The following is a 26,668-nucleotide window of genomic DNA, read 5'->3' on the forward strand; positions in this document are numbered from 1 at the left end:
ATAATTTTGGTATTGTGACAACACTAGGCCTGAGTGTTTTGGAAAGGTTTGCGCTGAAGCATTTTCACAGGTCTTTGTGTAGTGCAATATGAAGGACGTGCTGCCCTTCTACACCCTCAAATCAACATCATATGAACTCACATTAGCACTTATCCCTCTTTGAAGTGCTACAAGCTTCGGCAGTCCAGTCATCACGACCCAAACATTAGACAGCTTCCGGCAGTGAAAGGCGGGAGAGCAATCTGAGGTCGGGCATTCCAGTGAATAGTATCCACATCAAAAAACCAGCAGGGAGCATATTGAAGAGCAAATGTGCTGCCAACATTATCCTAAGTTCTTTTATATAAAGTCAATAATGATGCTATGCTTACTGAATCTACATTATGATGTTGAATGCATGTTGGGAGGAGGATACTGTCTTCATGTAGAGGAATGACCATAAGCCACTAACGCAATGTAATGTAAATTATATTTTCCCTCATTTGGCAACATCCATGAGGTTCTGGTGTGGACTCCATGCACCAAATGAACACAGACTATAAACAGATCGATGCTGGATTTCAAGGCAGACACTGATATTGATATTTGGGAGTTAGAAAAGTGTAAAACATTTTTTCAGCATATAAACATCACATGAATACAATTTTCATACAGCTCTTCAAGACATTTTACAGCTGAAATATCAACTTGACAAAGTTCTTTGGTGGACAAACTTTGTAATACAGTAGTGACACTGTTTCTAAATGACTTCAACACCTAATTTGGCATTGCTGTACTGGAGTTTCTGGTTATGGGCTGATACATCTGTTTGATCTGCTAAATCAACTTTCACTTTGGATAAAATAACAATATGTTTGTTTTTTATCTTCAGAAAATGAAATAATTAAAAGTGAACCCCAGATTTAACTGTTTACCCTTTAACGTTCAGATGGCATTGTGCCTACTTTTTGTTTTTCAGACGATGTTGTGAGCTCAGTTTTGAAGCTAAAATGCATATCTGAAAATAGACAATCTAATGAACCAGCTGGTACCAACCATGTCATTTCAGCAGGGGATGAAATTATAAGGGTAAATATTGGCTGTGGCAGGTAAAAACTTCTGGTCATCAGTTACCATGGCAGATCATTTTTCCTTATATATCAAATACACAGATACAATCCCAAAGGGACATACAATCCCAAAGTTAAAAATGCAGAGATTACGGTTATATGACAGATTACATATTTCTAATGCCTGCTACCACTGATTCAGTGTTTATAAAAGCGTTCTACAAAAGTTCCAGAAGCGGCAGACAAATAAAATTCAGTTGACTGGTAGGAATTATCAATGGCCTATCATAGTGGCAGGCTGGCTCTCGTGGAATCCTTGAGCCCAATTGTAATCAAGAGTGATGATTTTAGTCGCCTTAGTAACCATTTCATTGTCGTGAGACCATTTAGTGAAACTTGACCACACTGTATAAAATTTGCTTTACAACCACAAACTATAGTGTATTCAGGGGATGAATGGCACCCCTAGGTATATTAACAAAAAAGGGGCTTCTGAGCAGTTTACACATCCAATCGCATAAGAATGAAAATAAAAATGTCAAATAACAGCATGGATTTTTCTATTCTAAGGTCTGGGTGTCTTAGGGGCCAGCCATACGAACGCGGGTATTTTGGAAACCTTGTGTTCTCTGCACGGTTTGGCCTTTTATCCACACATAACCGCAGTTGTGGGCTCCTGGTACTGGAGTTTTTTGTAACCAGAGTCCAGGGTGAACTTTTTCAAGTCCAGTTTCAGCAGTCATGTGTGGACAGGAAAACTGAGGAAACCCGCAAATTCTGTCGACATTGTTTGACGTCACACTGTGCGACGGTAAACGGTAAGTTGTATCCATGGAGACATGTGGGCACTCTCGACTTGACGAGCTGACAGAGTTGCTATTATGGAAGACCAAGCCAAAATACTGGTGCTATTTAGCAATTTATTAGTGAGAAGTATCTCAACTTCGCTGTCAGTCCATACGCAGGAATCTGCCCGACCTCGGTTCACCAATGTTGTTTTTCCCGGTATGAATTTTTCCAGCCTTGTGATTGGTTAAGATGGCCTTCCTGTTAGGACTGCTATCACCACCTACTGCTTTGGCATGTGCATGACATTGTTTGAGGCAGATTTTATGGTTTCATGTGTAAGAAGATATTTTTTATCACACCGGTGGTGTTGACAAGATTTCTTTTTTTTAACCGGTGGCCATAAAAGTTTGGTTTCAATACCCCTGTTCGTCTGGACTAGGCCTTAATGTGGTATTTTGGATGGATTTTTGAGCATTCTCATCCAACCTCAAGTAGGATAGGTAAAAAAAATAATAGGATTATACGTAGCACCAAATCTGTGGAACAAATCAACCCAAAATTGCTGCTTAACAACTTATGAGACGTACAAGAGCATGATAATGGGCATCATATACTTCTATCATAATGTTCTAAACCCATATAAACCTTCAATATTTAAATAGGTGCCCAAAACATAATTTTTATTCAGATGAATGACTAGAAGAACTCTACACAGTGTGGTTCCCAGCTGTTCACCTGCTATCTCCCCGTAAACAAACCCCTGTCCCCACTCTCGCCCATGTAAAACAAAAACCAGTGAGATTAGTTCTATCAGACTCTCAAATAAAAATGGGAATGTACTACAAGTCTTCCAAAATAAATGACAACATAGGACACAGGAGGTATGTGTGGGGAACTACAAGTACTTGATTAAAGTTATAGAGATCATGGTCATGGTTTAAAGAAAGCAGCATTGTTAGTCTGTTGACAGAATGTGAACAGCCAACTCAAACCTCCGCCCTGATATTTGGAAGCAGAAAAACATTCTTCAGTCTTTGCTAAAAAAAAGTCTATGTTTGAATAAAAAATAATGCTGTTTTTCCTAATGAAGTTAGTCTCAGATGTAGTAATTATGATTTGAGCACAGCTAAATTCTGTTTTCAGCATTTGTGGCAATAAAGACTGCCCCTGTTGTATTTACGTTGAGTTCCAGGTGAGTTAAACGTACAATAAATTTTGTAATTTGTTAATGCAATACCAAAGATGTCAGTGATGTTTAAAGAGATTACTTAAAGCGATGTTAAATGAAATCTTAAGAGCTATTTTGTTTTTAAAATAGCCTGAAGTTAAAGACATAAATTCTCTGAGTTATATTGATTTTATTCCCTGTTCATTTACATTTAACTGCTATTTAAACACTTTCTTGCACCCTCACATTGATATTTTGTTTCATGAATCTGAATGTGGGTGAAACCTCATTCTTGAAGCCTTGAGCCAGAACAATCACTGCTTTTGGTTATTTTAGTAGTGCAGTGATGGAATTTATTGGAAGGAATTTTTATTTGGAATGGTTATTTGACATATTACACAAATACAGTAATTTGTGTCTATCTTTTAAAAAATTACAATTGTTATTAAAATAAAAAAATACCGCCATCATTCAATATTAGGGGTGTAAGAAAATATCAATACATCAGTATCTTGATATTACATTTTGTGATAATGTATCGATTCTCAAAAAACACTGTTGTAATGTAATAGTTTACATGTAAAGATTTTTTGCAAATAGTGGTTAATTTTTTGTTGTCATTTGACTCTTCCGCTCCAATGTAACAAGAAATGCATGTGGTTTGTTCTTCCTTAGATATAAACAATTGCAATACATTGCCTTGCTTACAGTCAGAGCCAGACCGATATATCAGTTGGCTGATATTATCAGCCGATATGGGTCTATCTCAGACATATATCAGTCTCAGTGTATGGTTTCAGTCATGCCCAAACATGAAAACCTTTTTTGCGGAACATATAATGCAGAAAACAATGCTTTGGGTAATTTAGAAATGGTGTCATATAGCTATTTAGTGTATATATATATATATATATATATATATATATATTTTTTTTTTTTATTTTATTTTTTTTTAATTTCCATTACTATTGGTCAACAATTGACTGATACCGAACAAATACTGTAAGCTATTTATTTCTAGAATTGGTTGTCAAAGTGATGTAATAATAATAATAATAATGTTAAATATTTTAAATAAAGTTATTAGCTTAGTAAAGCAACCTTCTGAGTATTTTGGTATCGTCATAGCGGGGTCATTTCCATGTTCCCCGGGTCCTATGTTCCCCGGGTTGCATAAGCTTATGTCTTTGCTGATTTAATTCAGCATTTTCTTAGGGTTAGAGGTTACGGTTAGGATTAGGGTCAGGGTAAGGGTCTACATAGGCCTATTTGCCGTGGAATTCTGCACTATTTGTGGAAAAAAGACTGGGGAACATAGGACCCTTTCTGTGATAAGCGGGGAACATATGTACACTCACGTCATATTGATGCACAATCCACAAAGAAAAGGTCCATTTTCATTCAAGTTAATGAAAAGTTTACTATATCAGTAATTTTTCCCCCCTCAGAATCGGTATCAGTCTCAAGAATCCCATACCAGTTAGGGCTACTTGCGGTATTGCCATATATTGAATCGTAACATAATACATATTGTATTGCCAGATTCTTGCTTAACACAAGCCCTATTCAGTATGGTTTATTATGAGCTTGACTGTCCCAGGTAAATAACCCTAACAAACAAGTCGTATGTCCTCTACTACACCGCAGGAGCATGCCTGTAGCCAAGAACAGGGATGGATAATCAAGCAACACCACCATGGGCCAGTGAATCACTACTTACAACTGGGCGTTTGTCTTGTTTATAAGGCAAAAATATTCAAAACAAGACAGCACTGTTCCGGGGTCAAACCCAAAGATATCCTAGCAGGCTGCAGGCTGGTACCACTTCTGTCCTGACTGAGAATCAAATTTCCTGCAGACATTTTTCAGACATCCTATATCAGGACAACTGAGGTGGTATGAGGTAACTGGTGACTGGCTAAACTTTCTTGTACTTATTTTATTGACACACGTTCTAAATCCATCCTATCTGGAAGACTGGAGGTACTTATTTGCCCGCAGTAAGCAGCATTGAGCTGTGTGTAATCCTGACATAAATGACCCATGACATTACTTACATCTGCTGTGTTCACATCTGTCTCCCATTCATCGGCAAAATCTTCTGCAGGAGTCTCCCTAAAGCTGGGACACTTTAACAACTATTCCTCTCACATCCTGCTGCAAAGTAACATCTCCTTTGTAAACAAAGCTGCTGCTTCTATCCCAGTACTACACAGAGCTGTCCAACTCCCTCGCCTTTATAACTTGAATGTCTTTCCAAAAAATGATCTACATCAAGACTCTGCTCTGCCAATTGAACTTTCAAAAGATGTGCTGGCACAAGTTTTATTGGAAGCTTTGGTGGTGTCTTTTGCCAATAATCTTTCCTCCAAACTCATGCCAAGCATTTTAATTTTTTTTTCTGACTGTTGGCTGTCATATTAATTCACTTACATGTATAAACAAAGGTGTATTAAACCATAATTGATCACTTATGACAGATGTTTTGAAACAGTATTTTAGTATTATGATTTAAAAGTTAAATTATACTTGGTTTAGAAATGATAAAGTCAAAGATAGATGATGGACAAATGAATCATATACTGTTGTAATGCAAAACCTATTCCTATTATGCTCCTGATAGGAAAAGGGTACATTCCACCACCCTCCTCTCCATGGATTGAATGAGCTTGCACTTATAAGCAACATTCACATTTCATTTATTCTTGGATAATTATTAATTATTGGAAGATAAAAAAAATTAATTCATAACTGAATTATGGACTAAATGCTTCCACAGTCCTAAAGGAAATCAAACATGAAGCCACAAGAAAACTACCAAGACCAACCACAAAAAACATGCAGGCATGTGATTGAATATGTGATTGCATTCATCTAGTACTCTGCCAACTGTACAAAACACAGCAGAAAGTCACGGTTGGTGTATAATGAGTAAGGCTGACACTTATATACCGTAATTTCCGGACTATAAGCCGCTACTTTTTTCCCTCGTTCTGGTCCCTGAGGCTTATACAACGGTGCAGCTTTTCTACGGCTTACGGTAACCAGGGGCGCGCACTACCGAGGATGCGCGAGACCGAGGCAGACATCTGGCGCCAGGTAACGAGAGCAAAACAAAGAGTAGGAGAGCGTCAGCGACAGTTTGCGCGAAGGAAGTGTTCATGCAAACACCCTCAACATGGAAAACAAACGGAGAAGTGCATATGATGCTGCTTTTAAGCTAAAGGCAATCGATCTGGCTGTCAAAGAAGGAAATAGAGCTGCTGCACGTACCCTTGACATCAATGAATGGCTGGTTATTTTGATAACGTAAACGGCCGCGGGACTGCACTTTTACTGCCGTGTTACAGGCGAGCACTTTGTATTACTTTGCACCGTTGTATAATTTGTACTCTGCACGAATGCTGTTCGCCATGTCAAAGATGTGAAAGTTTGATTGAATGATTGAAAGATTTATTGTTAATAAATGGGACGCTTTGCGTTCCCAAACAGTCATCTCTGTCCCGACAATCCCCTCCGTGGTAGCAGGAACCCCCTATATACTACGGTAATTACACATCAAAACGCCTGCGGTTTATAGTCGGGTGCGGCTTTTATATGGAGCAATCTGTATTTTCCCCTAAATTTAGCTGGTGAGGCTTATAGTCAGGTGCGCTTTATAGTCCGGAAATTACGGTACATATTACAAAGCACCATTTTTTTGGAATCGGCTCTGTGACCTGACATTAACAAAATCTAACTGGCAACAATAGCTTTACCCACCAGCTATTGTGAAATGAATTACAAAGAAAATCTATGTGATTATTCAGGGTATGGTGTCAGTCGATTAAAAAGAACAACAAGTCAGTTTCAGGTACAAGGGAGTACGTTGCTTTGTAGCCGTTTGACTCTGGTTAGTGAGTGAAAGTCTTGGCTCTTTCAAGAGCCAGTGTGAGACGAATCTAATGCATCTTGGCAATGAATAGTGTCCATTGATTCCACCACATCAAACTCACTTCCTCTTCACAGAGCCGCTTGCATGTCTTTTCCTTGGGTTTTTTTTGTGTGTGAGAGAGAGAGCAAGCATGCATCTATAGATTCTGATAGAACAATGAAAATCTGTCTAAGATGAGAATTTATACAACTTTCATGTTTCCTCTGACAGTCCTGAATGAACTGCCTACAGGAAAAAAAATCTTGGATCTATTTATTTGAAGCTGATAGAGAGTGACTGATTATTTCAGGACAGAGCAACAGTTGTTAGGCTAGGAAGGTCATGTTTACATTGACTGATGAAACAGAAACTGGCATCAGGAAACCTCTATAGAAACAAACAGAAGATGCAGAGATGAGCGGACCTCAGACCCATAGTATTAAGCAAGAAATTGTGGTATGACCTGCTCTTTTCTGAGAGCATAGAGAGCGCCTCGGTGCACAGCGACAGCAGTATCAGTGTGAGATCTCGTGAAGAGGAATGGAGCTGTAATGTCATTTATCTACAGTCCTCTGTTAACGTTTGCTCCCAGGGAAGTACGAAATTGAGATAAAAGCTGGTGACCAATCGAGTGTCAGCGTGCCTAGTGCCTGGCTACGCTGATGACGTGCCGATAAAAGCGACGGATGAGAACACATGGTACGTCTTCAGATCTCAGTGGCTTCATTTATCTGAGGCTCTGCATAGCATATGAGCCGTCAAAGCTCGCAAACGTTATATCAAAATCAATATTGGGCTGACTGGTTTGGTCCTTTTTTATTACAGGTCTGGCTGTAAAGTTAAGTATGAGCCATTATCAAGAAGAGCATAATTTCCCAGATTTATGCCATTAACGAGAGCTTTCAGTCTTCGGTCTCATCAGTGGCAGTCTTGTTTATGAATGCGGAGGACGTACAGAGGTCCAGGATAGTGACTTTGGTTTTCACAAGGAGCCATAAACCAACTCCTCTGGGGGCTATTGTCCAATCAAGACAATGGACTTCGATCCAATGTAATTTTTTAAAACTCTTTAAATATGGTTTAGCTTTTACAATATTACCTTTCAACTCAACATATGCCACGCCAGGCGTAGTTTCTCAAGAACTACAGCCAAGAGCAAGAGCACTTCTAACTTCTGTGAATCACACTTTGAGCAGTTGATATCTGAATCATTTATAGTTGACACAGCAACATATGTTCTTGATGTCTAGGACTTGCTTATCTAGGCTTCCCATCTTTCATGCCTCTCCTCTTTTGCTGATGTACTATGCAACCATAGGCTTATTCCAACTGGGCTAAACTTTTTTTTAGACTACAAAAAATAATTTCTTGACAAAATCTTGTGAAATACTGCAGCAACTCACAACACTTTTAAGCTCGCCCTGGATTGACTGAGCATTGACTAAGCCTTTTTTTGCCAGCAGTTACAATTTTGGAAACAGAAAAGCAGGCTTATGCATTTTAAGCATAGGCTGTATAAAATATAAACGTAGTCTCTGTGACACTACCCAAAAGGTTTTATTTTCAATTTCACCAAAGGGAGGGAGACCATAACTGTTTTTGTACCAGGCTGTAAACATGTTTATTTTTGCTGTACAGTTGGCCAGCCTTAACCCTCAAGTGGCCATTCAAGGAACTGCTGTTTTTGGCAATTTGCATCGGCTTCATTTTTCAGCCCCGGAGCTTGCTACTTGCCACTTTCAGGTCAGCAGCTATCAATTTTGTTGACTGAAATTCAAATAAAAAATGCTAGTCATGAACAGGGCCTTCTTTTGCTTTATCCTATAACCCCACAAATTAATATGGCGATTAATGAAATGGCCTTGGATATAAGACTTGGCTTAGTCATGCTAACAATTGATTCTTATATAACAGCAGATCCAACACTTTTAATTAAGCTAAGACTGGGCAATCTTTGTTCAGAAAAGGGTTTAATAAACAGTCAATTAACACCAAATAAACCTCAAAAGAAAAGAAAAACTATAAAACAATAACAGAAACGGGTCTTACCTTGAAGTCACAAATGCATGTCACCATGTTCCCAATTCTTAGACACTCCCCATCAAACTTGCATGTGTTGGTGTCGCACAAGAACAGGTCTGTGTCCCGGTCATCAAAACCTGGAGGACCAAAGCCAACAAGAGACATCAGTGACTAAGTGTTTCTCTGTTCAGCCCTAAATCAAACTCTAACCCGGGCCCCATCCAGGGTCGTCCATAATGAGTGTCTACCATTAGTCATGGCTCCCAAAGCACAATACACTCTTTGAACACATACTGTGCACTTTAAAAAGACAATGTCAGAACACGCTTGTCCTTAGCTGCCAAAATGATGAAATACATTTTTTTTTTTTAAACACAAGTCTCTGGGCTCTACTGGAGGGATGAACAAAAGACATTTCTTCATTTTCATTCATCATGTTTTGATTATGGTGGTGGACAGCACTGTTTAATACATCGGTCCACAAACCCCCAAAGGTGTTCAATAGCGGTGACATCTGGTGACTGTAGAGGCCATGGCATGTGATTCAGCCCTGTGAAGCATCTGCATTTGTCATGTTTCTTTACTCATTTACACAGGTTTTTATTTTTTTTACTGTTATATTTGTTTGTTTACGACGAGGATGACTCTGGGGCGTTGTCCAGGAGAGGCAAACCTGGAATATGATCCGATTCAGGCTGCGTTAGGGATCTCAAATGACTCCAACAAACCATCCTGAATCAAATCAAAGAGTCACGTGGGCATGAGACAAGACCGGGCTCAGGGCTATTAGTCTACCTGAACTGATTGTTGACAAAAAACAACCCCATGTACATGCAGGCTTTTGCCTTTTAAAAGTACATAGGTCTAAATTTAAATTCTAGCTGAAAGAGCTGGAAATGTTATTGATAATGCGTTATGATTCTTCCTTTGGGGTCTGATTACTCTTCTGTATAAATTTCAAGGTAAAAGAAGCAAAGGCTATTCCAAGTTTGCCGTAGGTGTAAATTCAAATGGGGGCAAACCATTTCTAATAGCATTATTTTCATATCAAACCATACGACTTCAGATGTTAATTGGGAAATTTGATGAGAAAAAAATCTGCTTCCGTTGATAATAAATTACTAATTGTCTGATGATAACAGAGAGATTTGATTACACCCCCTTATGGGATGTTGTGTATAAAACCACTTTTTCTGATTCCCAGTTTGCTTACTGCTCCTGTATTTGGAAGGCTTGGTGTAAAAGTCATTATTATGCATCCATAAAAATCTGCTACATCAGCTCCAAGAGACACTAGAGCCTGACTGATATACCAGCTATATAAGCTTATCACAAATATGCAAAACAAAATTACAGTACAAGAACGATAGGCTGCTTTACTGTTTGTAGTTAACCCTTATTGTTGTATGTTTTTGTGAAGCATTTCTAATATTTGATTTCCAGTAAGTTTTATCTTTTATAATACTATAACTGTCACATTTTCCGGATCCTTTCCAAAACTCTTCTTTGAATGAGTGGATGACAGAGAATATAAGATGCGTAGTCATCAGACCTTTAGACTGAAATGTGAGTATTGTTGGTCTTGAAGGTCACACTCTAGTCCTGACCTTTGACCCAAGTGCACATGCAGGGTAAAGAAACAGACTAACTGTAGTGTTGTGTCATATACGACACAATTTAACTTTCATTATGGATGCACATGTTTCTTCCAAAGCATAACATTGCAACACAAATGAGCAAATATTGTCTTCCAACTATGCTCAATAAAGCACAACAGGGTCACTTCAGCAAAAGAACACACAACTGAGGGTACTGATACCATCAGTGGATATACATGCAACTTTTAAGTTGTTGTGTCTGCTGGCTAAGGTAATTTAGTAAAATCAGTGGTGGACCCTCAAGGCCAGCAAGGCCTTCTCTGCTGGCCTAAACATAATCAGGAATATATTTTTTTGATATATATATTCTTTCCACAAATATGTATTAAATTGTTCCCCATAGTCTATAAACTTAATTTCATAGCTTTCCTAAGTTGGTTGCTGTGCTTCCAGCCCCAGGTCGAGGTCTGGGGGGGCTGGCGTTTGTGTTAGAGTTTTTATCCAATCATTATTCAGCTATCATGTGTTGCCAGGGTCCCAAATCTGCCCTTACGCCTGCAGAAGCAAGAGTGCAGGCGCATGGTAGCTTAAAGTCAATGATAACGGACCTGTGGCATTAACCAATCAGCGTCAAGTTGGGTTCACTGGCGCCTGCTAGCAGGCCTACAGCGTCCTCGCGTGCACGTCTTTTGATTGGATACGCGCTAGGGAGAGGCAGAGCTATGCAGAGCTATGCAAAGCAGACCTGAGCACGAATGTCACTGTTATAAACGGGAAATAATGACATTTCTAATTTGTGTAGCGCGACAAGTTGTTATACTTTATTTAACCCACAATGGCTGAAGGAGGCGAAGATAACGATTTGATCGCAGATTTAATTACAACGCCATTCTCTGGAAAAACTTTTCAAGATAAGCTAGACACTGTAAAGAGAGGCCGTCCGACCCCGACGCTAGCAAGCCTGACTCAGCATTATTCAAACACACTTGGTCTGAGTGAGTACAAAGCATTTTATGTTTTATTAGATTTGTATGCTTTTTACCCATTTTATTTAGTAATGTTAAATATGTATGAACAACCTCAATTGGCAAATATTCTGTAAATTGTTTATTTTTCAGTGAACTGTGTCTGTGTGTGCGTCAAACATGTTTCTATGAAACTGCTGGTTTGTGTGTGATGATGCGCTGTTTGGTGAACAAACTTGTTAAAGCTCATACTGTTGGTGGAGTGAATAAAACTCAGTAGAGTAATATAACTCTGTTGTACTTGACTATATGTTAAGGTGATGCAACGCCCAGTTGTACTGCGTTTTGGTCTAAATGCATAATGTGTAGAGCTATGGCATCATAATTATGGTTTTAAGAGGTGGATTAAGTCTGGTAGGGCATCGCTGCAGGCGCAGGTCTGAAATGCACGGCCCGCCACTGAGTAAAATATAAGATCAAATTTTACTTGAATTCTGGCTTTGCAGCAGTGTTTGGTCTTAGTAGTTTTAAAAATGTATATAATGATTAATTAAGCACTGAATATGACAAATATTGTAATTCAAGAAGAGCCTGAAGTCCAGATTGCATGGTATGAATGGAATTTGAAGCAGAGGATGAACAAAGATACTTATCTTTGATGTTCAGGGATGAACAATTGTGTAGTTTGTGCCTTAATTTGTCTCAGTTCATGCTTTGCAGTCTCATGGAAAAATGTTTAAAGCTAGGCATGCTAAGAATGTTTACTATATGACTCAGATCAAGTGAAAATGAAGTGAACATGTTGAGAAATGGATATCTCTTAAGTAAAATAATTACATTTCGGGTCATTTTAATTAACAATTTAACCAGACAATCCCAAAATATCCAAACAGATGCAGATATTTTCTTTTGGCACACATGTCAAGTTCAGCTCACGAACAGCTCTTCTGGAACAGGTACCATGTCACAGCAGGCTCAAGGACACTTTCAAATAAAAGCCAGACTATCCAATCTATGTACATCACCAAATGTTTTAAAAAAACATCTAAAAAGATATTTAGTTTTAAAGTATCAGTAAAACTCACTTCCACTTCTTCACAAAAGTGTACTTTGATAGTTTAAATCTCCAGGAGTGTTCCAGGTGCGATTGACAGAAAACCTGTGCTGTCCTCAAATAAAAACTTTAATGAAACTCAAAATGAACCCCATTGCCCTGGAAAATGGGCAGATTTCATCACAAAAAAATTAATAAAAAAAAAAAAAAAAATCTATCAATGTCCTCAGCTTTAGACTCTTTACCACTGACATTATGAGCGAGAAATTTTACAATACTATTTTCTATTCATAGGCAGTCTTATTATAATGGACACTTAGACTTAACACCTGAGTGTAATAACTGAAGCCCCTATCCACTTCTAAAAGCTCTCTTGGCATGGAACAACTTATCTGGAAATAATACCTCATGGACAAGAGGTCTAATGTTAAAACCAACCTGCTATTTGCCAGGGTCCTGAATGATCATAAAGTGCAAGCTCTCTGTGCAAATATACAGTCATCGAGCCAAGAACAGTGACAGGAGAGGTCTAGACGCCTGGAGTGCATGGATGGAAGTAAAGCCCTTAGCCCGAAGAGGGCCATACGAGGCAAGCTGGAAAGCCACTAATAAATTGGCACCCAGACACCTGGCATGGTGATACCCAGAGGAGAGAGGTATTGTTATGATGGTAATCATACTACTGGCTAGGGATATAGATTTTTTGGGAAAATATTAGATCTTTTTTACACCAGATGGTAGACTCTTTGTGAGATTGTTTTTAATGTGAAATCACTCCAAGCTACTAATTTGAGAGTTTGATATTTTAGACTTGTTTTTTCAAGGTTGCCTGGGCAGCAGGCTGTGGAAAACCAAAATAAAAAACATTTAAATGAAAGGAAAAAGAAAGAACATAGCTTCTCCCAATGCCATTTAATTGTCTACTTTTTCTCTACTTAGAATCAGCTTGGCCATCTTCAGGAGCCAGTAAGCAAGACGATCACTTAAGAGCTAAGAGGGATCCATGACTGATGGAGTCATCCTTATGAAAAACAGCGCAATCAAGAAAAAAGACACTTTGTCTACACTAGAATATTCAAAAAAAGACTGTTTCTGTGAACTGTTTACAAGGACACAAATGCCGTATCAGCTATTGTTATGGATGTCAAGCATCTGAATGAAACAAGTATAAAACAAAAAAGGATAAGTCTCCCAGATGATCTTCTCTCAGAAATATCAGGGTCAACAAAGTTTCAGCTTCAAAGAAAGTTCAGCACAGATCTAAATTGGTTATGGCAATGAAAGTGAGTACAAATATAGATTCACAGTGTTGGCACAACCTGAGAGGCATTTCTCACACTAGTCAGTGAAGGGCTTAGGGGATGCAATATTTGTAAGAATTGTCTTACTGTCACAGTAATAAATGACACACAATTACACAGGCATGCAAGTTAGTTTGCCTTTTATCCCTAACACTAATTTGGTTACAACAGTTTTCAGATTTTCTAAAGTTTTGAATTCTGCAATCTGAGGGCATACATTTGTAAAACATCAACATCACAACCTAACACAATTTGTTGTAGAAAAAAAGGAAATTCTTTATGCCATTAAATTTCAAAGTCATAATGGCTGTCAGGGAGATTGTTCTGGAGAGTGAAACATATTGTGCTCAAAGCATATGTTTATATCTTAACATAGGTGAATTTTGTGTCTCCTTGTCAGGACCACATTTACTTCTTAAGCTTTTTAGTTTGTCCAAACAAAAAACATTTTGTGAGCAGGTAAAGCTACGAACCCTGACAGCTTTGCACATTGCACCATTTAACAAAGTGAAGCATTTACTGTAATTGTTCTGTGTCCAACACATGGCATCCATTTCTGAGATGAAACTCAGTTCTGACACCTAAAGATTGCCTGTAAAAAAAAATTAAAAAAACTGAAAAAAGGAGTGTAGTAAAAAAGAAAATGAGAAATTATAAAAGTGACACTAACATTGCAGCACTCTAGCTTAGATCTCAAAACTTTAAATCATGACTTAATAACATCCTGCTTCATAAGAATTATGACTTCCAGTATCTGGGAGCTAAGAATTCTTGATGGAAAAACGTTTTAGAAGTAACGAATATCAAAGACACCTTGATATGACAATGAATCGATCATTAAATACTGCAGCACTGTCATGGGCTAACTGTTATACTAAACCATGATTTAAAATCCCAGCTCATGTGTGAGAAAATAATGTAGGGACTGGATTTTTGAAAAAATTGATTTCGGTACGTACACTTCAGTGACATTTTGTGAGTTTCATTTCTACCTCCAAATCAAATAAAATGGACGACACGTTACATAAAAGAAAGACGCAACGTTCAACAATAAGAAATCTGAATCCTGATCCTAGTTTTCACACTGATGAGGTTGAAAATATGTATCTATACGCATATGACAGACAACAGTCTTGTAAGCCATCTAGGCATCCAAGGGTTGAGCTGTAATGTAAGAAGAACCAGTGGAGAAGTGGGCAGGTGTCCTGGTGAGTGACCATCTTTAGCCAACAGTATCTAACACATTGGCCAAGGATATCTTACACTCTAGCTAAGGATATATAACACGTTAGCTAAGGATTTCATACAAGTTCGCTAAGGATACCTAACATGATGGCTAAAGATACTGAACACCTTAGCTAAAGATATCTAACACGTTGTCTAAAGATACCTAATACTTAAGATAAAGATAACCAACACGTTGACTAAAGATACCTCACATCAGCTAAAGATACCTGTGTTAGCTATTGATACCTAATGCTGTGACATTTTATTTCACAATGTTGTAAAGTTTGCTACCACACATCAGGTAGTACCAAAACTAATAGTGAAACCAGTACTACTACTAAAGCTAGTACCAATAGCTGTGACTTTAAACAAAATTAGGCCTAATGTGTTAGAATCAGCGAGCTAGGTAATGCTAGCCATGATGAATGAACCAGATGAATGAAATTCCACATTCCTTTTATGTTGTGTTACGCAAGGGATGGAAAGATAGATAAAAGTATGAGAAAGAGACCGAGAAAGAAATTAGTAAACAGTGCACTGTGGAGAAACGGACTGAATTTCTGCTGTAACAGTGTGTACAAAATATTATATTTATATATATTTATATATGAGAATAATTTCCATGAAACCTAAAGTAAAAATTGGGTAATCAGCAATGAATAAATACATCTGAAATAACCTAGAAGTAGGAGCAAATATTTCTCTGACAGCGATCACATATGATGAATAATTCTGTCTTATTAATAATATTTAATGTGATATTCATGATGATATGAGCTGTCATTGTTTACATGCAAATCTTCTTGTATGAGGTGTTACTTGCTGTTTTGTCGTCTTTATCTGTACTTTTTCACACTGTATGTTTCCCGTTAATGTACTAGAAAGAAACCCCTGTCATATACCATCTTACACAAAATGTCAATGGGTGTCGGTTGATACAGGTTCTGTGCACAGCCCAAGTTGCACTGTCAGAAGCCTGGAACTTACACTTCCTGCTCCTGCCCTAACGTTCCAGGAGGAGATTACAGTGAGCTGAATAATTAACGAAAACAAGCTGGCAAACATCAAATATTGAAAAGGTAATGTTTATATGCTAACGATTAAGATGGCAAGCGAAGCACTTACTTGTCTAAAAGAGAGAGCTTGTCAGCCAAATGCATCTCCTCCTACCTACCTGGAATATCACAACACCAAGAAGAACCAGGAGTCCTCCCCCCTGTTTTAAGCATTGTTCGGATCAATAATTAAGTGGACTAAATTAATAATGAAGGCTGAACAACCACAGTGGTGAGACATCCTTTCTTGACCTTTCTTATTCCAGAGGCTATTTTATCTATAACTTTGCAACAGGTTTTCAAATGTTTTTCATGGAATTATAATTCAGCTCTCATTATGTTATTGAAAGGCACAATAACTCCAAGCACTTAACACACTCAAATCGTAATCAGAACTACTTTAATCGTAGGAAGTCTTAAAATAAAGAATTTTCCTTTTAAACGACTCCCTCAACGTTGCCAATTAGTAACTTTTAAACCTGTTTTGATTAGACCTCCCTCCCAGTGGCATGTTATTCACAGTTTTTTATCAACTTCTTCCTCTCACAGTTATGGGCCTGTATGCAAGAGAAGAACGTTTGACCTCTGTGTTGACCGATCTTGGAAGCAGATAGCTGATTCTCTCCAGACTACTGGTAATTCACTCCACCTGATGGGATTTACAGGGGGCTTTGCATATTCTGCACTCATCCCCGGCTGTCACTTATCAAAGCATTACATGTACATGGCCTTTCAAAGTGAACAATAGCAGGGGGGTTCAGTAAAGCAAGGACTGTGGCCTCTAGACAGACATTTTCTCACGGGAGATGTAAGGTATATCCTGGGGTAAAAAAACAATCATACATAAGTACCATTACAGTGATGCAATCTGCTAAAAAATGTTTCTAATTGGGATAAAAAAGAAACAGAATTTCACTGAAACTGGTACTAAGGGAGGTATCAGTCAAGAGATAGAAATTAACATTAAAACAGGGTTTACCATGCCTCTTCCAGCAGCCTGCAGCTGAATGAGCTGCCTGTCAGCTCAAGGATAGAGAACCCCCAAGGAAAAAGAGAGGATTGGATCACACTGACCGTTTCGACACTACTGTGTCTTTACCAGAGTCAAACAGAACAAACATATATACTGAACCTACAATAGTTGAGCAGTCATCATTGGAAAAATTGGTCGAACAAGAGTTCAAATCTATTGGATGGTGGATCCACAAGTTGGGGCCAGTGTCCAAATGCCACACCCATTGCACCACAATCACATCAGGAACAAAAGAATACTGATATGGTATTGGAATAATGTCGTATTGAATGTTGGTGCAATGGGTGTGGCATTTGGACACTGACAATGGCAACTCCCTCTTGTGGATTAATCATCCAATAGACGTGAAATCCAGTTGTAATACCAATTGTACAATTGTTGCGTATGGCCATGAAAGATCTCCTCCATGTGCCTAAACCCGTTTTCCCTTTTCTCAGCAGGCTGGCAATCAGGCTGACACACCTGCAGCCGATCAACTCTCTGATTGCCAACCTGCTATATAAAGCCAGCAAAGACCATTCCCTCGAGAGACAGAGACCCACCAGCACCTTTGGTCCCACATTATGATTTGTTAAAATCTTTGATTTAGTAGTTGTTTTATTTTTGGCCTTCTTTCTTTGTTTGGTTTTTAGTTTATAATTTGGTTTTGTTAGGTAGGGAGGGGGGCCAGCTCCGACGTCCCTATAAGGGGTGGTCTGGTCCCCCCTCCATTTTTTGCTGAGTTTGGCCGGCATCTCCAGATCCCTTTTTGGGTAAGATCCTCATTTGTATTTTGCTAGTTTTCCTCAGGAATGTTTGTTTCCTGTTGGGATTGGGAAGTTGTTTAATAAAAAACGTTAAAAGTTCTATCTTCTTTGGTGTCCTTCTTTTATGTTTCGGTCTGCAGTTTGAGCCACTAGTCAATTTATTCAATTGTTTGGAGGCCGTAACAACAATACAATACATCATTTATTAGGTGGGAAAAGCTATCAAAACCAGCTTGGCCCTATGTGAAAAAGTAATTGCCCCCTTGTTAAATCATGAATTAACTGTGATGAACAAATCCATTGACTGGAAAAGGGTTACAAAGCCATTTCTAAGGCTTTGTGACTCCAGTGAACCACAGTGAGAGCCAATATCCACAAATGGAGAAAACATGGAACATCTTCCCAGGAGTGGCCGGCCTACCCAAATAACTCCAAAAGGCACATCGACGACTCATCCAGGAGGTCACAAAAGAACCCAGAACAACATCTAAAGCACTGCAGGCCTCACTTGCCTCAGTTAAGGGCAGTTTTCAGGATTCAACAATAAGAAAGAGGCGGGGGCGAAAATGGGAGAGTTCCAAGGATAAAGTCCACTTGCCAAAAAACATCTTGATCAACTTTTTGGAAGATGTGAGTCTCATTACATCTGGTGTAACTACCACAGCATTTGAGAAAAAGAAAATCATACCAGCAGTCAAACATGCTGGTGGTAGTGTGATGTTCTGAGACCGTTTTGCTGCTTCAGGACCAGGGGCCTCATTTATAAAACTGTACGTAGAATCCTTCCAAAAACATTACGTTCGCACAAAACCATGAATAGAAAAAAGAGATTTATATAACAGTGTGGCGCACATTTGCAAAATGACAGAAGAAAGCAGAAAAAGCAAGGTTCTGTGAGAGGGAAATACAGGTGCTTTACAGAGGGCACCGCAAAAAGGTGTTCTTTGGAAGCCTCAATAGAGACACTTAAAAAAAAAATAAACATAAACAGAGTGGCAACATGTCGACGCAGCTGTGAATCAAGTTAGCTTGACTGTAATTATTTGTAAGGAAGTTTAGCATATTCATATATAAAATATTGTGAGCATTTTAAACAATGGGATGATATTCCAGAGCATTATTTGCGACATGTGAGTTCCGCACATCAACTACTTTCTATCTCATTAGGGTCAGATTTTAATGAAAAAAGATGAATGTAATCATTTCCTTAAAAAATGATTTTATAAAATTAAATATACCTTTTCAATTCCTTATTGTAGGCCATAACTATGCACAAAACTTTTTCACAACTTTGGCCATACGGACACAGCTGCCATATGCAGTTCTAAAATTCAATTAAACATGTAGACTTGATAATTAAGTCAAACTGCATCTTAACTTCTGACTACCGTGTTTTCCAGACTATAAGTCACACTTTTTTCGTTTGGCTGGTCCTGCGACTTATACTCAGGTGCGGCTTATATATTAAAATACCTGAAATACCACTGAAGACGAAAACTGTAATCAAGCAGTACAAAGAAAGTTTGGATTGAGCGAGAAACTTGTGAGGGACTTGAGGAAAGCGGAGGATACTCTAACTGCATTGAAGAAAACAAAAAAGATAATGGCGGGCTAAAAGCTAGATGGCCACAGCTAGAGGAAAGTTCACAAATGGGTGCTTGACAACGTGCTGCAGCGAGAGGCTTGTCACCGGTGCAGTTACGCCTCCCCGCCCAGGTAGTTGCCAAGGCGATTTATATAAATTACTTTCTCCTTTGATGAAATGTCGGTTCTTGGTCTCTGATTTTATAAAATAAATTTCCCACCCAAAATGCGACTTATATATGTTTTTTTCTGCTTCATTGTGCATTTTTTTAGCTAGTGCGACCTATAGACCTATATCAGTATAGCCTTTCCACAACTACAACTAGGCTTTATACAGTGTAAAATATATTTGCTACCAGTTATTTTAGTTAATGCATGTGTTTTTTTCTGTTGACTGAGCTATATTTCATGTTGTTTACATCAAGTGTCGCTAATTCCTGAGTCGGAAAAACTTTGCAGGAGCTCTACTCACGGGTGATAGTTGGCGTAGGAATACGCGGGCTTTTCTGCTATTTTTCGTAAATACCAACATTTGCCACCGCACATTTTACTGCACATTTCTGCCTGTCTATGCAAGGTTTTTGTGCGCAGCAAGCTTTATAAATGAGGCCGCTGGTCTAGCCATAATTGATGAAACCATAAATTCTGCTCTCTACCAGAAAATCCTGAAGGAGAATGTCCAGCCCTCAGTTTGTAACCTTAAAAATGCCCCATTATGCTAGTTTTCAAGATCATATTTGTATTTTTCGAGTGCAATAGATTTATAGATTGTATTTCTCATATTGTCCATTGCTGCAGCACGTTGGTAATGTTTAACATGACTTTAAAACATTATAACAACATTTATGGGTCAAAAAAGACAGAAAAGCATAAAAGTTCCTCTTTAAGCTCGAGCGCACTTGGGTTAGGCAGCAGGAAAATGATCCGAAGCACACCAAGCCCACCTCTGAATGGTTAAAAAAATAAACAACTGAAGTGGCTTGGTCAAAGTCTGGACTTAAATCTGATTGAGATGATGTGACATGACATTAAACAGGACGTTCATGCATGAAAACCCTCCAATATAGCTGAAATAAAACAATTATTTAAAAACTGCATTTTGTATCTACTCAGGTTATCTTTGTCTGATATTACAATTTGATTGATGATCTGACATGTAAGTGTGACAAAATAGCAAGAACAGAAGGAAATCTGAAAATGAATCAGTGTTCCAGTCCTCTGTTTTTCCTTGGGGGAATATGAACATACTTAGCTCCAACTTGTTCTTGATATGGAAAAAAAAAGGCAAAATAACAGGAGCTGCAGAAGCTCTACAAGTACACCTATTGAAGATAACACAGACGTCACTCATTTGTTTAACTAAAGCGAAACAAACCAAAACATTACAGGCAAAGTGCTGATGCCAAAGGTTTAACTGGCAATTGCACAAAACGTTGAATACATAATCAATTGTGCTGGCTGGATATACAATCCTGTCTAATTAGTTTAAAAATAGTTGGCTCTCCATGGTCATTACAAAGAAATGTAATTAAGGAAGAAGCAGCTTTTGCATGTACCATCATAACAAGACCTCAACCACCAGTTTGCTTATTTACAAAGATTATGCTAGTTGGCTTTAAAGAAAAAGCCTTAAAGCTGTACTAATCAGAAGTATATACAATACAAATCCATTTGATAGAAAAAATACTCCAAATGACCATGAGCAGAGAGAACTAGAAGTGCACTTGGGGAGGGAACATTTTCATGTTTCCCAACACTATAATAGAATATTATTGACAATGGAGCAGCTCAACACTTTACACTTGATGACATCACAAGTTTGAGACACTCATTTCTTTGGTTTCTGGCTTTGAGAGAGATTAGCTCATGTAGACCAATATTGATTGAAACTTCCTAGACCATGGAAATAACAGATTGGAATTCTATATTCACAGGGTTTCCCCATTTAAAGCGGTGTTGATTGTCCCAGTCAGACCCTGTTTTTTCCTATTATGACACCACATGAATGCAGCAAAAATGCCCTATCTCACAATGTTAACAAAAGTTGAAAATGACTAGTGTATCTGCCCTGTGAGTGTGATCCACTCTAAAATGTGCTACATGCTACATCCTTCCACCAAATTTCAGGAAAATCAAGCTAGTGGTTTTTCTGTATCCTGCGGACATGCAGAAAAGCAACAAACCAAGCAGAAAACCTAACCTCCTGGTCACAACACTCCTCTGTCTGTACAGTATTTTAGCATCTTTCTGCACATTATTTTGGTTTTACAGGCCACAACTGTTTTCAGCAATAAAGCTCTGATAAACTGAATGACACATTTGTTGACCAGCTGGTGGACCTAGTGAAGCATTTAACAGCTTAAAAGATATATGGTTCCCTCTTGGTCGAAACCAAACCAGGGCAAAAAGGTTTTGTTTTTTAAAACCCCCATAATGATTATTAAGCAGGTTGAGTTGCTATATCAAAACTGTGAAAGTATCAAAACACTGAGGTTAAGTCAACAGAGAAGAAGAGAGAGGTGTTGTGTATAATCATACAAACATCATACAAACATTGGAGAGTTTCTCGACAAATCTAGAGACTTCCCAAATCCTCATCCACCATAGAGAGAGATCTGTCGACTGTTTCTGGTGTTATTGGAGACTTTTGTGGTGTTTTGGACTCTGATGCACAAATCACTCTGTAGTTAGTGTCCTTAACGAGCAGCGGGTGCTGCTGTGAGCCCCTTCCCTGTACCGAAGCACTCACAGGAGGGCACTGTCTGGCTACTTTTTGCGACCTTTTCTGCATCTTTATTTATAAAAAGTGACTAGCGACCAATTTAGTTTCATTGCCATTGTAAGTTTCTGCAAACCACAGATACGCTAAATCTCAGCGTTTCTTAACCGCTGCAACGTGTTCTCACTCCCTACTGTTCATATTCTCATGTCTTCAACACATGATTGACGTTGTGCATTCAAACAAAAACCATGAACATTACTTTGGTTTAGGCATCAAGACTATATGGGTAGGTTTAGGGAAGGATCGTGGTCAAGGGTTAAGATATGTATGTTTGCTATGCATTTAGGTTTCTCTTTGACATGAATGGGACGCGAACCACAGTCTCTGCAGTGACAGTCCGGTGTGTGTTTGGTCCAACCATCCACCCGACCCTCCTTACTAAGCAGAGTTGAAGCACTTGCTCTGAACGTGTATTATTAATGTTGATAATTTTACACTTGAGTCAGTTAAAGCCTGGTATGCCACATACACTAATGGTTGCCAAAAACGTTTCATAAAAACGTTTCTGTGGTTTGCAGAAATGTACAATGCCAACACTTTTTCAAGGCAACCAGGCTGGTTTTCACAAATGCAGCTTTGAAAATTCATATGCAACCCAGTGACGCACTGGGTTCACCACAAGTCCCTCACAATGGAACAAAGATTAATCTAGTGTCAAGATCATTTTGGGATCCTCTGTTCGGCCTCAGAGAAGCCTTCAATGGCAGTTGTTTACGGTCACCCACAGATGAAAAACTGCCCCTCTGAATTAGTCCATGGAACAGATTCTCACATTCAGTGCTGCTCAAAACTGGTGGTTACCATTGACATGACACTACAGCCCATAATTATGTATTTTAACACTAAGGTGACACTGAACACATCACCAATCAGTTTTCCAGCCTGCCTTACTCTCCCAGGGCTGAAAACCGTCACACATTAGTGTTGTTGTTAAAATGCATGATATGCAGGCAGGAGTGGATAATTAAGCCCTGTGCAATTACTGTCTGTTTTTTTTTTTATTATTATTGAAAGGGGTTTATCTTTTTTACAGTGGACCACGTGCCACTTGTTCTGTCCAATTAATGCTAATTGATGCTGGGTGCATGTGTGTATGCTTTGTTCTCAGTATATGCACTTAAGCCTCCTCAAGGCTCGTTGGATAAAAGCCTCAAAACGCATATGAGTGTGTCAGGAAGTAGGGAGGTAGGCAAGTGTGTATTTGGACAGGATGTGTGCCATTATTGCTCATTATGAAATCATCACCATGCACCATCAACAGCAGCAGCACAAAATGACCCTCCAATATAATACAATACATACGGTATGGAGATGGTTTATTTGATGGATTATCTGAATATACATATGCTCTAATACCATGTTGAATCGCTGCATAGTGACATATTAAAACGGATGAGCTAATGCATCACCACTACTGGCATTTATGGGTTCTTGGAAGAAAACTCCTGTGCCTTTTTAAACTGATAAACCACCTAGCCTACACCGAGAGACTCAAAACTGTTTCTAGCACCAGGCTATCAGCCTTCTTTACTCATGACAAATATCTGCTGTCTGCATTATTTGCTGTTTACATTAAACGGCACAATTCCATATCCCTACATCTGTGCAATACTGTCAAAAACTGTCACTTCACCCACTTTTACACTAAACCCTAATTTCCATATGTTTATAGTAATACATTTTAGTTGTGTGCATCCTATCTTACATTTCTGCTGTTTATATATATTTTTTTATATTTTTAATGCATTCACCTTGGTATTGTCATCTTAGCTTATTTATTATGAGCTTTTTACCTAATCATTGTCATTTTATCATATTTTTTTTATACTTAATGCTGAGGTGATCCAAACACATTCCATTGTACCGTTGACCCTGTGTTAACTTACATGACCGATGCAACTGAAACTTGAACTATAAGAACTGGACTTAAGAGCTTAATTTTTAAATAATTTATAAAGCCTACAAAATATGCTTAAAATTATGACAACAATCTTCCCAATGTCACAATTTTGCGATCATCCAAAACAGAAATACAATTTGGTCTTGTTTGTGTTTTCATTTATCTTAAATAGCTTGTTTCAGTAATCCAATTAATTAAAAAGGACCTCCCTGTCTGTCAGGGAATTGTGTTTGTCTGTATATAAATATATCATCTTCTTTTTTTTAATCTCCTGCTAGCTACCTGCTGATGTTTGTTATATAGCCCAGAAAAGTGTCCCCTCTCATATATTAACATCCTACTGGTATTCAGGCTGCAAACGGCAGTCATGACTCCGTATTGATGTGTGGCTGTTATAAGCTATAATATCAATAGCCTACTGCTGCTGCCCATGAGTGTGTGGAATCGGCTTGGAGCTATTTTAAGGGTTCAGACTTGGACAGGCGACAGGGGAAATATATGGCGGCACAGTCGGCTGATTTACAAAGGCAGGCGAGGCGCTGCTCTGCAGCCCGGTCCGCTCCTCTTTTATCGCTTTGGGCACCGAGAACAGAAAACAAGTTTACAGCTCGGTAGCCTATAAAAGAAATATTCAAATTAACACTTTATTGCACAGTCAACCAATAAGCCAATTAAACTGGATTTTTAATTTATCGCTGCGATCAATTCCAGTAGTCGGTTAATTAAATGAGCTGAAGCTGTGATGAGTAGGACATATACATGGGTTTACTAGAATGATTTGCTCAAGTTACACAGAAAGTAGCCTATTTTGAATTTATGCCTGTACCCTAAAACCAACAGTAGCCTAAAATGACTGTGGCGCACAACGCGTTATTGTGGCGACAACCTTCCTTATCTTCTCCGCTACACTTTCCGTTAAAATAATCCTCACTGCTGCTGTTTTCACTTTGTCTCGGAATTAAAAGCATTGATTATTCGGACATGATGTGCGGCGATTGCCTTGCGCTCACGCTCCTAGACAAACTCAACGCAGCTAAATGCACATTTACCAACCCCAAAACTCTGCATCCTTTCATCACAGAGCTTTGCAGTGTTCAATATCTGCAGCTGAAATGCTCCACAGCACCAAAACCAACCTCGGGCTGCTGGGAACAGACAATTACCAAAACGGCTCGCCTGTTTTAAGAGCTCCTTTAAACTTTGATTCCGTCCTCTAATGCTGTTTTAGTCCCGCTGGTTTTATACGCTTCACTTGGACAATGGGTGCACATCTATAACGCACAAACAGAGCCTGGAGGCAGACTGCAACTCTGCCTTCATGCCGTGACTCTCACCGGAGCAGTTCCAGCCGGTCGGCGTCTGACAGTCGCTGAGGGATGAAGGGAAGGCGCGCAGTTGCTCCACAGGTAAAGTGGCGAGAAAAGAGACGAGGGTGATCCTGAGCCAGCTTCCCGCCGTCCCGCTCCACTGGCGCAGCCGTCGGGGCTCCTCGAGCGGTGCCTTCGCCGCCACGGAGAGACCCATATCTCACTGGCCCCGACCGCACAGGCGGGGTGGGAAAAAGACGCAGACTCGCACCGACAACTCCAATCCCGGCAGGTTCAGCGGGGCGCCTAGAGACCGACAGCAGACCATTTTCCGAGCGAGACCGTGCGCCCCATGTAGCAGTGCCCCCGTGTAGACTGACCAAGTGGGTTCCGCCCGATCCAGGCGAGGCTGCTGCAATAAAGGGGAGGACTGGGGGGGTAGTGGGGGGGGACGACTGCCGCGGCTTGGTGAGCGATGGAGGAGGTTGTGTGGGATGGAGTCGGGTGGAAAAGTTAGCCAGGCAGGCAAGACTGCGAGGAGGGGAGGATGCTCTAGGATGAGGAGAGGGGAGGAAAGATGAGAAAGAAAGAAAAGGTGGGATGATAGGCTACGAAAGGAGGTAATAAAACTGTGGAACTCAGAGGATGAAGTCGGAGTATCCCACGGACTGACAGGGTTTGGAGACGACGGCAGTTGTGTGATAGTATCCACGGGTGAAAAGAGCGCAGCTCTCCTGCACAAGCGGAGCGGTCCTCCCGTTTACTTTAGTATGTGCGGTGTGTTCAAAGTCACAATGAGTTGGTCTCTCTCACTCTCTCTCTCTCTCTCTCTCTCTCTCTCTCTCTCTCTCTCTCTCTCTCAGCTGGTTTCTACCGTGGTTATGATCACGTGGAGTATGATGCAAAGAGGGAGGAGTGCCCCTCCATAATAATTGGAATATCTTAGCCTACTGGTGGAGTAGCAAAGGAGGGGAAGACGGAATAAGAGAGACTGGGGGTGTAGGGGGAGAGAGAAGGAAAGCAGAGAGAGCCAGTGTTCTCCAGACCTAGTCCTATCTGTTGGTGGTGCCTACACCACATATAGGCAGTAAGGGAGGATGCCCTGCCTTAATAATTGGCCGGAGCATTTAAAAAGTCTGCAGGAATCGATTCGTCCAGCCTGGCCTTGGATAATT

General features: G+C 39.4%; 1 protein-coding gene across 3 annotated transcripts in view; it reads right to left on the reverse strand.

Moving 5' to 3' along the window:
* tmeff2a (transmembrane protein with EGF-like and two follistatin-like domains 2a) overlaps positions 1-26,100 on the reverse strand; it is a 144,826-nt gene extending 118,726 nt beyond the window's left edge. For all 3 annotated transcript variants that reach the window (XM_083921748.1, XM_083921747.1, XM_083921746.1), the window contains exons 1-2: positions 25,521-26,100; positions 8,969-9,078 (exon numbers count right to left, since the gene is read on the reverse strand). In XM_083921748.1, the coding sequence (XP_083777874.1) occupies positions 8,969-9,078; positions 25,521-25,710 (300 nt within the window). In that variant the 5' untranslated portion in view covers positions 25,711-26,100. The remainder of the gene's footprint in view (positions 1-8,968; positions 9,079-25,520) is intronic.
* Positions 26,101-26,668: the final 568 nt, after the last annotated feature.

Source organism: Echiichthys vipera, assembly GCF_963691815.1.
Source record: "Echiichthys vipera genome assembly, chromosome: 10".
In the NCBI taxonomy this organism is placed as follows: Eukaryota; Metazoa; Chordata; class Actinopteri; order Perciformes; family Trachinidae; genus Echiichthys; species Echiichthys vipera.